Here is a 16,267-nt window from a genome sequence, read left to right as displayed (position 1 = left end):
GGAATTGTTTGGCTTTCAAGAGCCACTGAAGGGCTTTCAGCGTTCAAGTGGCACAGTCAGAGCTGCATTTTCAGAACAATCATTAGCTGAAGCAAGTTAATCTCCCTGAGCCTCAGTGTGTTTATCTACGAAATGGGGGTAATTGACACAGATGTAGGCTGTCCACTGCTGTCCCTGGTGAAGGGGGAAATTCCCAGCCATTCTGCCCTGTCTCTCTTCCATGAGGAAGGCTAAGATGTCCTATCATGACTGCATCTGCACTGAAGGTGTCTAGGGCTCCTCCTTCTCTTGGTTGGGGGAGTGGGAGGTAGTTGCAGATATTCAGGATTGTTGGATGGTGCCTTGACCGGTGGTGATGGGTCAGGAAAGATGTATTAGTCTGTTTTCATGCTGCTGATAAAGACATACCCAAGTCTGGGTAATTTATGAAAAAGAGGTTTAATGGACCCACAGTTCCATGTGCCTGGGGAGGCCTCATAGTCATGGTGGAAGGCTAAAGGCACGTCTTACATGGTAGCAGACAAGAGAGAATGAGAACCAAGAGAAAGGGGAAACCCCTTATAAAATCCTCCGATCTGTGAGACTTATTCACTACCACTAGAACAGTATGCAGGAAACCGCTCCCATGATTCAATTATCTCCCACCAGTTCCCTCCCACAACAAGTGGGAATTATGGGAGCTACAATTCAAGATGAGATTTGAGTGAGGACACAGCCAGACCACATCAGAGGGTGTCCACTGTCAACGACAGCTCAGCAGCAAGCCCTTCCTACTGGGCTCTGGAGTTTCTCAGCTGAAAACTCTTCCGATCCCTCTGCTCATTTGTCTTCCAGCTAAGTCACCTCCCTGACTCCTCCCTGCACTTGTCCTGGCCCCAGCTCTCTCTTAAATCCAAGAGCAGGAAGTCCCTGTCTCCATCTGACTCTACATCTTAGGAAAGTGACTCCCTTGAGTCATTGTTTCTGTGTTAGTAAGCATTGAGGAAGGAAAATACAGCCCTTGGGTACCAGAGAGAGAACAGAGGGAGGCAGGAAATAAACTGAAGACGCCCATCCTAGCACTCGGAGCCCTGTCTTGCCATGCATGTAAACAAATGGGTCTGCAGGAGCCACTCAGACTGGCAACTCTTCTTTTTTATTGTGGTGCTGGAGAAGAAAGAGGTTAATAAGAGTCCTCTGGCTGTGGAAGTGTGTGACAGGGACCCTTTTCCTAAGGTGTCCCAAATCCCTGGGTCTGTGTGGCCTTTGCCAGTTTGGCTGTGGTGAGAGAGAAGATGGTGAGGACAGGAGATGGGAACGCTGTGAGTTGGCAAGCTCAGCCCAGAAGCTTCAGTGCATGGATGCATGATCTGGAAGCTTCTGTGCATGAGTTTAGCCAGACCTTTTGGTGCCGGGATAAGAGCTGGATGGGGTGTGCAGAGCTGCCTTCCTGCTGCTAAGCTTGTTCTGTGTGTCATCCCTTCTAGCCTCAGGTCTCTGTTGTATCCTCTGGTCCTCCAGCTGAGTTGGGTGTAGCATCTAATTTCCTCGATCACCTGAACTCTGGCCCTAATTGGTTCCCTTACCCTCCTGAGCCTTGATTTCCTGCAATATGGGATTCACAGTGGCACCTACTTCCTAGGATCTTATGCAATACAAATGAATAACAATAAGTGAAAACCTGGAATTGTTTGGTCTGTAGAAAAGTGCTCAAAAATGTAGTGGTGATTAATATTATTGCCTGCAAAATATCTGACACAGTGTGTACAGTGAATGCTTCAATCTGATTGTTTCTTCCTCCAGGAAGCCTTCCTAGAAGCCGCCAAACAGGTTAGGATTCTTCATAATGTGGTTCTGCCTTGTGCTTCCTAAAAGGCTTCTTGAGAGAACCTGCTGGTCATTGTTCTCTCTGGCACAATCAAAACCAAAGAATGTTCAAAGAATGCTCCCCCTGGTTGGAGGAGTGGGAGAGGGGGTGGCACGCGGAAAATACTGATGTGTCTGTGAGCGACACCGGTTAACTGGCCCTGAATATGACCAGAGCACAGCTCATAGAAGGAAGCCCCAAAGACAACAGGAGAGGCTGTTAAAATATTAAATTAATCATCTCTGTAATTAATTTGCAAAATCTTTCTACCTCTCTGGAGTTAAGGGTCAGAGAATGTGCTTGTTTGTTTATTGCTGTATCCCCAGTGCTTAGCAGGTTCTTAGTGAACATTAAATACTTGAATTAATAAAGGAACAAGTGCCCTAATTGTAGTTTTGTCAGTCATTCACTCATTCTCTCGTTCAACAAATGTTTATTGAACATGTACTGTGAGCCAGGAGCTATTGCAGGCTCTTGGGTTACACCAGTAAACCAAACCAGTAAAGATACTTGCCCTCATGGGACTTACCTTCTAGCTAGGCACTGATACATTGCCTCTTACCCCAGAGGGATCAATATACAATCATCTCCCCTGGAACCATCCTCTCTTGATTGAATTCAGCTATCCAAAGTGTGAGGTCAGAGCTGGATGCAGAGTCAGCCCTGTAATCTTAGCACTTTGGGAAGCTGGGGCAGGTGGATTGCTTGAGGCCAGGATACCAGCCTGGGCAACATAGTAAGACTTTGTCTCTACAAAAAATAAAAAATAAAAAAATTAGCTGGGCATGGTGGCACTTACCTGTAGCCCTAGCTACTTGGGAGGCTGAGGCAGGAGGATCGCTGAGTCCAGGAGTTCAAGTCTGCAGTGAGCTATGATCATGTAACTACCATCTAGGCTACAGTGAGTCATGATCGTACTACTGCAGTCTAGGTTGGGTGGCAGAGCAAGACCCTGTGTCTGAAAATATAAAAGTGTGAAGTCAATGGAAAACATTATCTGTTGTTTCAGAATCAACAGAGGGCACTTATACAAAGCTAAGTGTGGCTACAAATGAACACCAGCTGCTCATAACTGGCCCCCAGACTCCTTCCAACTGCCCTGACATGCTTGCTCTCTTTCCCAGGTCATGCTTTCAGAACGAAAAGGCACAGATGAGCTCTATGCTGTGAAGATCCTGAAGAAGGATGTCGTGATCCAAGATGATGACGTGGAGTGCACTATGGTGGAGAAGCGGGTGCTGGCCCTACCCGGGAAGCCGCCCTTCCTGACCCAGCTCCACTCCTGCTTCCAGACCATGGTAACTTGTCCCATAGCCCTGGGTATTCCACCTCCAGGGCTTCACTAGGCTTTGGCCAAAGCTATCTTAGCAGCACTCACCACAGAGATACCTGCACCCTTCCCTTTCTAGACACAGAAAGATGTAAGGCCTAGGGAAGTCAGCTGAGAGTTCTGAGGTTGCTACTGAGAAATGCTCTCCCCTGAGGCAGGTGCTGTCTCAACTCAGATAAAGGAACTCAAGCAATTGGTTTTATAATCAACAGAGCAGGGCCTTTCTCTGACAGCAAGGGGTGACTTGGGGACAGGAGCTGGGTGAAAAGGTTCACAGCTTGTGGCTCTAGATGGTTCCATTCAGCCCTCCAGCCCTTTGGATAAATGCACAAGTACATCTCTGCAGGTTGCCTGAGGCCTTTGCATGGGCCTCGTTGGAGGGAGGATGTCGCCTGAGAACACAGCCCTGGAGGACTCTCAGGGAAGGTACACAGTGTCCTGGGAAGGAGCTAGTGAACTCAGAGCCATAGCTGCCAAGGTGAGAAGGGAGCTTTTGTCCACTTTCTGCTCTTGACTGTGATTTCAACCATATCTGCAAGAGCAAGAGTCCCTGCTTTAAGTAACGTCTTACCTTTTCCCTGTTCAAATTAGACCTTGGTTTCCATACCCAAGGACAGAGAGGTCAGAGCCCAAATGCGAAGGGGTACAAAGTTAATTGATGTCTTTTAGGCTTCTCAGGGCCAATGGCCTGGTGACTTAAGATGTTTTGGGGACTTTTCAAGATTAATTTTGACTCTATCCAGTTCTCAACTTACTGAGTAGAGTGACTGATTTTAGAGCCCAACCCACATATGAGATGGGACACTATAGCACTTTGCATCTAATTTGATGTCTTTAGTGATTTCCCTCTCTCTTTAATTCTTTTCTTTTATCTGTTCTATTATCTGCTGAAGATATCCTGGGCTGTGTGACCTGTCGCATTTTTATGGTCTGGGTTTCACTGACGAGAGAGGCTTGGGGCACCTCAACACGTTTCCTCTGTCTTCTGTATTTCGCGCAATTGGCAGCTGGTTCTGGACACTAGATCAGACTCAGCTAGGATCTCTTTGGCAAGACCATAGATGGTGGCCTGTTCTTTCATCTGAAGACGTATAATGGCTGGTTGTCTCTCACAGTGACGTTGGCAGCGACTGATGCTTGGTGCCTAGATCTGTTCATTCATTAGGGATTGTAAAATGGTGATGTCCTAATTCTATCGTTTATTTTTCATTTACTAGTGAGAATGCCTTTATAAAGAAGGGCCTCCCTTCACCTATTACTTGGTTCCCTGGTGGTATAGTTCATGTGAAAAAGGCAGGATAAATGCTTGATTCTTTCTCTTTATTTAATAGTTATCAAGATAATAAATAGGTTCACTATTGTGCTCCAAAGGTGGCTAAAGTTGGGTTTTTTTTTTCTAGATGGGTTCTGGCTCTGTCTCCCCAGTTAGAGTGCAGTGGCATGATCATGGCTCACTGCAGCCTCGATCTCCCATGCTCAAGTGATCTTCCCACCTCAACCTCCCTAGTAGCTAGGACTAAAGGCACACACCACCACTGCCAGCTAATTTTTGTACTTTTAGTAGAGACCGGGTTTCACCGTGTTGCCCAGACTGGTCTTGAACTCCTGGACTCAAGTGATTCACCTGCTTCGGCCTCCCAAAGTTCTGGGATTGCAGGCATGAGTCACCATGCCCGGCCAAAGTTGGCTTTTAAAATAAACTGCTTTGAGTGGAAGAAGAGAGACAATAGAAAGAAAAATATTAAGTGAATGTTAATTTACATCATGCAATGGAGACTTGGCAAAGACCAGGAAAGGAGTACACCTAACCTTACTAGTCCAAATCTCTAGTCTTACCATGGGGATTTAAGGCCTAAAGGTGTTCAAGTGGTGATAGAGAGAGGGCTGGGATTTAAACCTCTAGGCTCCCCTACTCCTCTACCTTCTGCCTTTTCCATTGTTTATCCCCAAATGGATTCATTGACATCATCAGGCAAAGGACAGTCTCTGTGCAGTAAATCAACTAAGAAAGGGATCTTGTTTCTAGCAAAGAGGCTGAGCAGCAGCAGTTTTCCATTTCAGTTGGATATGTTGAGAGGGAGAAATTAATCATGGGTGACTAATGTTCATTGTAGTGTATTTGTTTGTGATTTATTGATTTAAAAGTGATTAAGTAGAGTAGATTTGAGATAATTCTTTTAATATTGAACCATCCCACTCACCTGTATTGCAATATGCTTTCTGGAATTAGAGAGCAGGGGCTGGGTGTACATAGAAATTTTGCAGAACTGTGGGTCCCCTCCAGGAATTGTCATGTGCCAGGGAAGAGAGACTGAGAACCATGAGAGCCTAGAACACAAGAGCTCAGTGGGTTTGGGTCTTGCATGGTGACATGATTTGGCTGTGTCCCCACCCAAATCTCATCTTGAATTGTAGTTCCCGTAATCCCCATGTGTCGTGGGAGGGACCCAGTGGGAGGTAATTGAATCATGGGGACGATTACCTCCATGCTGTTTTCATGATAGTGAGTGAATTCTCATGAGATCTGATGGTTTTATGAGGGACTTTTACCCCACTTCACTCTGCACTTCTCCTTGCTGCTGCCATGTGAAGAAAGACACGTTTGCTTCCCCTTCTGCCATGATCGTAAGTTTTCTGAGGCCTCTCTAGCCATGCTGAACTCCGAGTCAATTAAACCCCTTTCCTTTATAAATTACCCAGTCTCAGGTATGTCTAATGGACTAATGAGAATGGACTAATGCACATGGGAATGAAGACCTCCCCATGTTGGAGACCAATGCAGAATCTCCCCATCTGGCAAAGCCAAGGATGGAACAGATTGCTTTCTCAGTCGTTGAGGGTCAGATGAAGTCGTTAATCTATCTCTAGGCACTGTATCGATTGAAAGAAAAAAGTGCTTGCAGAGACACACTCACTGCAAGCAAGAGACCCTGGGATGCCAAGTGCAGTTGGCTGAGGGAAGAGCAGATCCCCTTCCATCTCACCTGCACTCTGCGCATATGCTCATTGAGTGAAATGCTCCAATTTAAATTATTTTTTCTCACTTTTTTTGGGCTAAGCACATATATTTTAATGTTGCATAAATTAAATGTATTTTCAAAGACTTATAATAATGCCTACTATATGTGAGGCACAAGGCAAACAATTTTAAGTCTCATGACAACTTAGATAGGTTCTGTCATCATTCCCATTGTGTGGACCAGGGGACTGAGGCCACACAGCTAGTGCATTTCAGGACCAGGATTTGAACCCAGGCAGTCTGGCTTTAAAGAGTTTTGCATTTAACTGCTATGCTCTGAGATCTTTTTTAAAAAAGTTATATATATATATGTATATGTATGTGTATTATATGTATATGAATAAGTATATGTATTTTTAGAGACAGGGTCTTGCTCTGTGGCCCAGGTTTGAGTGCAGTGGAACAATCATAGCTCACTGCAGCCTTGGACTCCTGGGCTGAATAGATCCTCCTGCCTCAGCCTCTCTAGTAGCTAGGACTGCAAGCATGCACCACCATGCCCAGTTAATATTTAAAAATATTTTGTAGAAACAGGGTCTTGCTGTGTTACCTAGGCTGGTCTCAAACTCCTATGCTCAAGCAATCCTCCTACCTTGGCCTCCCAAAGTACTGGGATTACAAGTATGAGCCACCACGCCCATCCTGAGGTCTTTTGAGTGTGGATCACCCAAAGACCACTCCACCCGACACCCCTGGGTTGGAATCCCCCCTGCAGGCCTGTCTCCAGGCTCCACCAGGAGCCTGTGCTCTAATCTAGCCATAGTCACCCATCACCTGTTTAGTGAAGCCACAGTACCTCCACCTCTTAGCTTCTCTATCTCTGCATGAAACTTGACGTTCTATCTGAGCCTCTACCATGCATGGGCCTCCAACAAGGTTGCTTCATTCCAGCCTCACAAAAATCTTGCAATGAAAGTGATTATCTACTGTCCCATTTTGCAGGTGAAAGGATTGAGGATCAGGGCTGCATGGTAGTTCTTCCTCAACACAGCACTGGGTCATTGGCTCATTGAGCTCAGAGCCCAAGCTTTTGTTAGTACATCATGTTGAGTTACCACCAAAATGGCCTTGACAATGATGATACAAACAAGAACAAAAAGCAGCAGCTAACAGTAATAGGTTGAGCACTCTACTCAGCACTTTAGCTGTGTTATCGCATTTTATCCTCCTGACACCTCTATTGGAAAGGTACGATTTCTAACTTTAATTTACAGACAAGAATGCTGACATTCAGAGAAGTTAAGTAACTCATGCACCGTCACACAGCTGCTAAGTAGTGGAGCTAAGATTTGCTCTTCAAGACTCTAGAACCCCAAACCTGGAAGCCTTTGCTAACCTACCTGTGCCTTAACTTCACATTCTTGATATTGGTTTATAGAGTATTTTCACTTTACAGCCAGGCACAGTGGCTCACGCCTGTAACCCCAGCACTTCAGGTGTAGGCAAGTGGATTGCTTGAACCCAGGAGGTCAAGACCATCCTGGGCAACATGGCAAAATCCTATCTCTACAAAAAATTAGCTGGGAGTGGTGCACGTACCTGTAGTCCCAGCTACCCAGGAGGCTGAGGTGGGAGGATCAACTGAGCCTGGGAGGTCAAGGCTGCAGTGAGCCGTGATTGTGTCACTGCACTCCAGCCTGAGCTACAGACTGATAAATAAAATAGAAAATATTTTTACTTTTACGATCACATCTAATCTTCACAAAAACACTGTAAGTACTATGGTCCACATTTCTACTCAATGGAAACTGACTCCCAGAAAGATGAAATGGCCCAAGTTCCACAATTGGTAAGTGGCAAGTCCAGGGCTTGAGCTCAGGTTTTCTAATAGGCTTTTGGGTGTTTTTTTTTTTCTCCTGCTATAAAAGAGTCACCCCGCTTATCCTACAGGGATATTGCAAGGGTTAGGTAAGATTTTATCCATGGTAATGATTATTAAAATTTAGGGAGCACTGCATATACATGAGGCAAACCGTCGTGATTACGGCTAAAGTGAGCAGGAAGATGATACCTCTTTCTGGGGATGTCCTCGAAAATGGTCATCTGGCTCCCACTCATTTTCTAGCATTGCATGGCCTGAATCTGCAGAGCAGGGCTTCAGAGGAGTCAGTGGAGCTGGAACAGGCGGTATCCGTAAAAGGGCATTACTGCCTGTATACAGAGAGTACTAATGCTTACTGATTATTTCAACAAAGACTTATTCATTGAAATAATTGTATCAGGCCCCAAAGCATGATGAGGTACGAAACAGATAAAGTCCCTGTTCCTTTGGAATTTACATTCTCTTGGGGGAGACTGATAATAAACTATAACAATGACACAAAGTAAAGAGGATGGAGATGGATGGATTGGGGCAGAAAGATGCTATTTTTGATAGGATCATCAAGGAAGGTCTCTCTGATAAGGATGACATTTGAGCAGAGACCGGGGCAAGCAAGGGAGCGGGGCATGTGGCTATCTAGGGGCAGAGTGTTCCAGGCAGCAAGAAGAGTGCGTGTGAATGCCAGCGGCATGAGCATGCTCCGCGTGTTTGAGGAACAGCGAGGAGGCCGGTGTCGCCCCGGTGGGTTGTCATTTTGTATTTTGTGGCCCAGAATTCTTTTTGAATCAGCTACCTTTTAAAAAAGAGACAAATCCAATATAACATGCTGTAAATTTGATGTTTTTCTTGCTAGAGACTTAGAATTTTGAAGATAAAAGATTCTTAATGGACTTTTAAAAAATCTCGAAAGTGGTCAAAATACTGGATAAAACTGAAGGAGACAACCAGCAATGTACAAAACCATTTTTTAAAAATCAATTTTAAAATGATGCAAATTCAATTTTTTTTTTTTTTTTCTTTTTTTGAGACGGAGTCTTGCTCTGTCGCCCAGGCTGGAGTGCAGTGGCGCAATCTCGGCTCACTGCAAGCTCCGCCTCCCGGGTTCACGCCATTCTCCTGCCTCAGCCTCCTGAGTAGCTGGGACTACAGGCGCCCGCCGCTGCGCCCGGCTAATTTTTTCTATTTTTAGTAGAGACGGAGTTTCACCATGGTCTCGATCTCCTGACCTTGTGATCCTCCCGCCTCGGCCTCCCAAAGTGCTGGGATTACAGGCGTGAGCCACCGCGCCCGGCCGCAAATTCAATTTTTAAAAACTTATTTAAAAAAGCAAAGTTACATCAGAAATATTCTTATATTGGAATAAAAATATATTTCAAACATATGCATGGCAAGGTGTTAACAGAAAATGTAGGGTATTAAATCCTATTTAAGATATTATTTTAAGTGTGTTAAAAGTGAATAATTACATGGAAAAGAATCAGAAGGGGGCATAAACAAATCAAAATATTGATTTGATTTAGGGAGGGGTCTGTGGGTTAAGTGCCTTCTTTTTGAACTTACGTCATTTCAGAAGTAGTTATAATATAGCCGTTTACGTTTTTTTTAATGTACCACAAGATGGCAAAGTTAATACCCAAATAGATGCAAAAGCTCCCGGAAGGGGGTTTCGTTTTCAGAGATTTGCTCATTAGATGGTTTAGGCAAATTGTCCTAGAAGCACAAAGAGATAATAAGTCTGTACTCCACAGTCAGGTGAATCTGGATCTGTGATTACTTGCTAGATGACCTCTAAGAAGTCACTTAACAGCTCTGAATATGGGTTTCATCATCTTTAAAGTGGCCATAATCAGAGAGGATTAAAAGAGATGGTGAATAAATATAATAAACATGAAATGGAGGTTGCCGGCATTATTAGAGCTGGGCTGGAGGTGCACCTTGCTGCATAGGCACAAAAGAATTATGTTTCTTCCAGTCCTTTTGCAGTTTTTCTCAGGGACAATTGTCAGCCCGGCACATTCATGCAATTTCCCAACTGCCAGTGGGCACAGGCAGTTAAGTTTCTTTAGCAAAACATCTATTTTAACTGTTTTCTTTTCAATTGAACATATGCACCTCTTTTTTTTTTTTAAATAGAATTAGATTTTATGAGTCATTGAAGGACAGAAGTTACTTCCTCCCCAAATTTGCTGCCATGGCCCAGCAATAACTCAGTTGCAAGGCATGCTGGGAGGAACGTCAATTCAGAATGCAAGAGAGGATAGGGAGGGGGTAAGGATCATTCCCACTTGTAGAGTGGACCCCCGATGGCCCAAGAATGAGCCCCAAGAATGTCCCAGGGGTCCTGGTAACTTGGGCTTGACTCTGGGCTGGCAGCAGTACCCAAGGATATCATTGGACTTAAGGGCATTGCTGCAGGTGGCTCTGGCCGTTGTCTCAGTCAGCAATGATCAAGTTGTAAGACACAGAACACCCCTTCCCCTGCCCCCCACCAAACTATCTCCAATAGCTCCAGAAAACAGAGAAGACTTTGTGTTTTTTTGTGTGTGTTTTCTTTTTGTTTTTTTTGAGACAGGATCTCCCTTTGTTACCCAGGCTGGAGTCAGTGGTATAATCATGGCTTACTGCAGCCTAGACCTCCTGGGCTCAAGTGATCCCCCTGCCTTGACCTCCCGAGTAGCTGCGACCACAGGCATGCACCACCATGCCAGGCTAATTTTTAAACATTTTTTTGTAGAGATGGGGTTAAGACCTGTGTTGCCCAGTCTGGTTTCAAACTCCTAGGCTCAAGTAGTCCCCCCTACCTCAGTCTCCCAAAGTGTTGGGATTATAGGCATGAGCCTCTGTGCCCAGCCTGGAGAAGACTGTTGATGAGAAATTAGTTAATGGGTGCAATGTACCTTATTCAGGTGATGGGTGCCGTAAAAGCCCCGACTTGACCGCTGTGCAATCTATGCAGGTAACCAAAAAAAGAGGATTTTATTGGAAAGAAACCACCCAAAGACAAAGGTGTACCTGGGCCTCATGAGGAGCTACAATCTGTAATCCTAAAGCAGTCTAGAATAAATTTCTAGATTTCTTTGTCCTTGCTTTCTTTGTTTCTCCCTGCTCTTGGTAAACATGACTTTGTTAGCTCCTTGCAGTTTGCCTATCTGGCAAATTCCCTGCATTTCAAATCATAGTCATGGGAAAGAGAATCTGGTTGGTTCAGCTTGGGGCAGGTGTTTATTCCTGGCCCAATCAGCTGGCAATTGGCTACTTCTAACTCACTAGGAACCTTTTAAAAGGGGTTGTATCTACAGGGAGGGAATAGTTGGTGTTCATGGCACGTGAGAGGCGCCATCTTGAGTCCAAGGAGACTAACTGGATTGAAGCAGGACATAATTATAGCTTAGTGGTACAAACATGGCATCATTGCCTCCCAGGAGAGGAAACTGGTGAGAGCTTGGCAGGTGTTAGGGCTTTAGCCAACTAAAGCCATCCAAGGATCTTGAGTGCAGGAAATGAATCAGAAATGCAACCCAGGCAAATAGAGCTGGGGCAGGTAGGAATAGGCACAGCCTTGTGCTCTGTTTTCTCAATGGTGGCCTTTGCATATTCCTTCAATAATCAAAGATCTGTGGAATTCCAAGGAAGAATAGAGGTAGTTCTAGCCTTTGAAAACTTTGGCCTCTATGTGGAGGGACAAGGCTTAGAAAGCTGAAAAAAAAAAAAAAAAAAAAAAAAAAGCTAGGGGAGCATCAATTGTGATCACAATTCTGACAGTGATTGCAAGTCTATAAAATACAGAGGAAAGAAAAGTTGTGTGTGAACACATGTCATTGAGTGCACACTTATTTGGGTAAGGCGTTTTGAGTTTGCATGGATTTGGCATACGTCATCTGATGTATCTTGGCAACACCCCTATGAAGAACAAGCTGTCATTACCCCCTTTTGGGAAGGCGGAGACTCTAAGTAACTGACCCAAGGTCTCAGAGCAAGTATCCAGTATAACTGCAACTAGAACCCAGGACTAGCTGATACCAGAACCAGGGCTCTTAACCACAGCACTACACAGCCTCTCTGGAGAGAAACAGATGGTTCTGAGCAGTAAAGGGATCAGCTTACAGACAGGATGAATCCACAGACCAGCTTGGAAAATCATTAAAGATCATTAAATAGACAAAGTCTTGCAGCAACTCCCCTTGGAGCATGGTACATAGAGCTGCACACGTGGTCAGTTTTCTCTGTTCATGGTATCTGATTAAAAGTGGCAAGTGTCCCCCTGGCAGTCACACGGCATCATGTTACACTCCATTTTCAGCTGTCTTAGGGGAAGATTGTCTCTTTGAATTCCCTTGCTTCCTCTGGAGACCTCCAGGTGAATTCTGCACCTCCCACCTAGTCATCATTTTAAATCAGACTATCCTCATACTCATGTTCCAAATTGGGGAAATTCTAGCCAACCATTTTGCATAATGTAGTGACAGACAGACATTTGGTTTTATTTATTTACTGATTATGAGAGGTTAAGGAGAAGGGGAAGTTTAAATTACCTGAAGGCACTTGAAGCTTAGAGGGCAGCGGTAATCGTGTAATGAAGAATCACAGCAACAATGAAAATTTTGAAGAAGCCCTTTAAAGTCAAGAATACTAGCCAGTTTGAAGAGAAAGATGGTGAGTTTGCCTTTCCGAGCTTTTAATTGGAGTTGACGGTGGAACACCCACGTAGAAACGTCCTGTAGCCAGCTGGAGCTGACTGGAGCTCAGGAGAGAGGGAGAGGATAGAAATATAAGTCAAGACTCATCAGCCCAGAGAGATGAGAGTTGAAATTCTGAGCTGTGACAAGTTCTTCTGGGAAAATTGAGTAAGTAGGAGAGAGCCAATCTGGGCTTCAAGTCGATATGCAAGAAATACCTCTTTTGATTTTCATATATTAGAGTCCAACAAATAAGCCCTAATCAAAAAACACTAAGTGTGGTGATAAGGAAGATTTTGCAATAATTTCATAGGGGGAATGGGGAACAAAAGCAAATTTAAGGGTGCTGTGGAGGGGAATAATATGTAAGAATTGGAGGCAGTACGTGAGGTCCATTTAGTTAGCTGAAACCCCCATAGTTCACTCTGTATGCCTCTCATGCACTTTCTTTTATCATATTCTATTTATTTATTTACGTTTATTTGAAACACGGTCTCACTCTATCACCCAGGCTGGAGTGCAGTGGTGCAATCACTGCTCACTGCAGCCTTGACCTCCCAGGCACAAGCCGTCCTCTCACCTGAGCCTCCTGAGTAGCTGGGACTACAGGTGTACGCCACCATGCCTGGCTAATTTTTTTATTTTTTGTAGAGCCAGGGTCTTGCCGTGTTGCCCAGGCTGGTCTGGAACTTCTGGGCTCAAAAGTGGTCCTCCCACCTCAGCCTCTCAAACTGCTGGAATTACAGGCATGAGCCCCTGTGCCCGGCCACATTCTATTTTAGATTAGCGTTTGAATTAGTTGTATATTTGTTTTAACCAAGATTCTGAATTCCCTGAGGGCAAGCCTGAACCTTATTCATCATTTTCATCCTTTTAATGCCTGCCTGAAGGCATGACTTGCAAAAATAAGCGCTCGATGAAAGTTCTAAAACTCACTTCTCTGCTCCAGATTGGCTCTGGAGTGCCTCTGACAATGTTTTCCAGATTTTGATGTTGCTTACTGTGGAGTGGGAGATGAACCTGGTGGTACATGAACACATTGCATTTATTTTTAAAATAAGTCATTTAAAGGATTGATGTACCAGAGCCAGACTGGATATTGCATAAAGATGATGGACCCAGATATGCACTTCTTTTCTGCAGAGAGGTTGAATTTCCATTTATGGCTTTGGTATGAAATTTAAAATTTTTTAAATAATTGTGTTTAAGTTTTTTTTAAGTGAGTTAATAAAAATACTTTTAAAATAAGTCAATTTTAGTAGAAAAGGCAGACAAACTTGGTAAAGATTTTCTTTTCTTTTCTTTCTTTCTTTTTTTCCTTTTTTTTTTTTTTTGAGACAGAGTCTCACTCTTGCCCAGGCTGGAGTGCAGTGGCACGATCTGGGCTCACAGCAACCTCCACATCCTCAGATCAAGCCATTCTTGTGCCTCAGCCTTCCAAATACCTGAGATTAGAGGTGTGTGTCACCATACCCGGCTAATTTTTGTATTTTCAGTAGAGACAGGGTTTCACCATGTTGGCCAGGCTGGTCTCAAGCTCTTGGCCTTAAGTGATCCACCCACCTGGACCTCCCAAAGTGCTTACAGGTGGGAGCCACCACACCCAGCCCAGATATGCACTTCTTTTCTACAGAGAGGATGAATTTCCATTTATGACTTTGGTATGAAGTTTAAAATTCTTTAAATAATTGTGTTTAAGTTTTTTAAACTGAGTTAATGAAAATTTTTTTAAAAATAAGTCAATTTTAGTAGAGGAGGGGGAGAAATTTGGTGAAGATCTTAAAGCCCTTTGGGAGATGAGTCACATTCGGGTGGATGGTCTTAGGCAGTGTGTCATAATCTGGTCTTACCCGACCTTTCCCCCTTTTTCTCTTCTATGACTCCATGAATTTTACTCTCCCTCTCCAGCAATAAGAGCCATCAAATCAGGAGCCTAAAGTGCTTAGTTGTATTTTCCACAATGTACGTTAAAACAAATACAAACCCATAAAGGTGAAACCATCATACATCCGTGGACTACTTAAAATGATCTCCTACCCATTTTGGGAAACACGGCCATTTGGAAATTTATCTGGCCCCTGTCCCTCGCCTGGGAATCCTTAACATCTGGCACCGTGGATTATCCACAGAAACATCTCTGGCAATAGAGTTGCTCCTGGCATAGAGTGGGCATCATTAAGTGTTTGTTCAGAAATAAAAGGACAGTGAGATGCCAACCATAACATTTAATAGCTTAGGCGCTGGTGTGTCGAAGCCACTTGCTCAGTACAGTTCAAAGATGATAGATCTTAGGGTTTCCCTGCATATGGTTAGCGGTAGGAACATACCACAAAACACGGCCTTACCCACAGTGGAGCGATCCCCCAATGTGGGGATTCCGACTAATGAGTTTGGGGGGCAAGCCGAGTTCTTCCGAGCAGAAAGCAAGCGAGTGAAATCTCTCTCTCACTTACTTCTCTCTCTGCGGCCGATGCCATCTGCTAGCTTTAAAAATAATTTTTAAAAGCAAGTGTTTTGGTTCTCTTCAACGTGCAGCAAAGACAGATGCTATTTTTAGGCTTGTTTTCTATTAAAAAAAAAAAAAGAAGAAGAAGAAAAAAAACCAAAGAACCAGGGGCTGGGTGTCGGCTGTTCTGGCTTACTGTCTACATTTTGCCATCAACTTATATGTGACCTTTTGGCAAATCTCCTATGCCTTGGACCCTGAGAACATAAGTGATCATTTCACCTCCTTTTCTCATTAGACATGTTGAGAGGGTGAAGTAGTATTGGTCTGAGAAATAAAAACCATTCATTTTCTAAAAATTAGTCAGTGTGGGCAATACGGCAAAACCCTGTCTCTACAAAAACTACAAAAATTAGCCAGGTGTGGTTGTGTGCACCTGTAGTCCCAGCTACTGGTGAGGCTGAGGCAGGAGGATCACTTGAGCCTAGGAGGTTGAGGCTGCAGCGAGCAGAGATCATGCCATTGTACTCCAGACTGGGCGACAGAGTGAGACCCTGTCTCAAACCAACCAACAAACAAACAAACAAACAAAATTGGTTAACTTGTGCTCTCCTGTAACCTGCCAGCTTCTGTCTTGATGTACCACTAGATCTCCATGTGCCTCCTCTCCTCTCCTGGACTGGAAGCTCTTTGAGGGGAGGACACATCCACACATCCGTACAATGTCTAGCTCAGAACCTTTCACACAAGATGTACCCACTGGAGGCAGCATCATGAGGGGTTGAGAGTGCAGAGTCTGGAACCAAATGCCTAAGGTTCAGATCCTGGCTTTGCAGCAACTTATCAGCTGAGAGACCACTGGCAAGTTACTTACCCTTTCTGAGCTTCAGCTTTCTCCTCTTTAGAAGGGAGAGAATGATTATACTTGTCACATTGAGTTTTGTAGAGGGACAAGTGAGACAAAATATGTAAAGCATTCAGCTCATCACGTGGTAAGTACCCAAGAGAGCTTAATTTCATTATTGTTGTTGTTGTAGTTATTAGGCACTCCCACATTTGATAAATGCACATATGACTGTTACGTATAAGATAAAGTTCTATGTGCTGTAAGGAAGATTTATTTAAATG

At 44.2% G+C, this 16,267-nt stretch overlaps 1 protein-coding gene across 4 annotated transcripts in view; it reads left to right on the top strand.

Moving 5' to 3' along the window:
* PRKCB (protein kinase C beta) overlaps positions 1-16,267 on the top strand; it is a 383,326-nt gene that overhangs the window by 313,057 nt on the left and 54,002 nt on the right. For all 4 annotated transcript variants that reach the window (XM_021931832.2, XM_021931831.2, XM_021931830.2 and 1 more), the window contains one exon: positions 2,971-3,144. In XM_021931832.2, coding sequence (XP_021787524.1) covers positions 2,971-3,144 — 174 coding nt within the window. The remainder of the gene's footprint in view (positions 1-2,970; positions 3,145-16,267) is intronic.

This window comes from Papio anubis, chromosome 18, assembly GCF_008728515.1.
Source record: "Papio anubis isolate 15944 chromosome 18, Panubis1.0, whole genome shotgun sequence".
NCBI lineage: Eukaryota > Metazoa > Chordata > Mammalia > Primates > Cercopithecidae > Papio > Papio anubis.
This window is presented reverse-complemented; position numbering and strand designations above follow the sequence as displayed.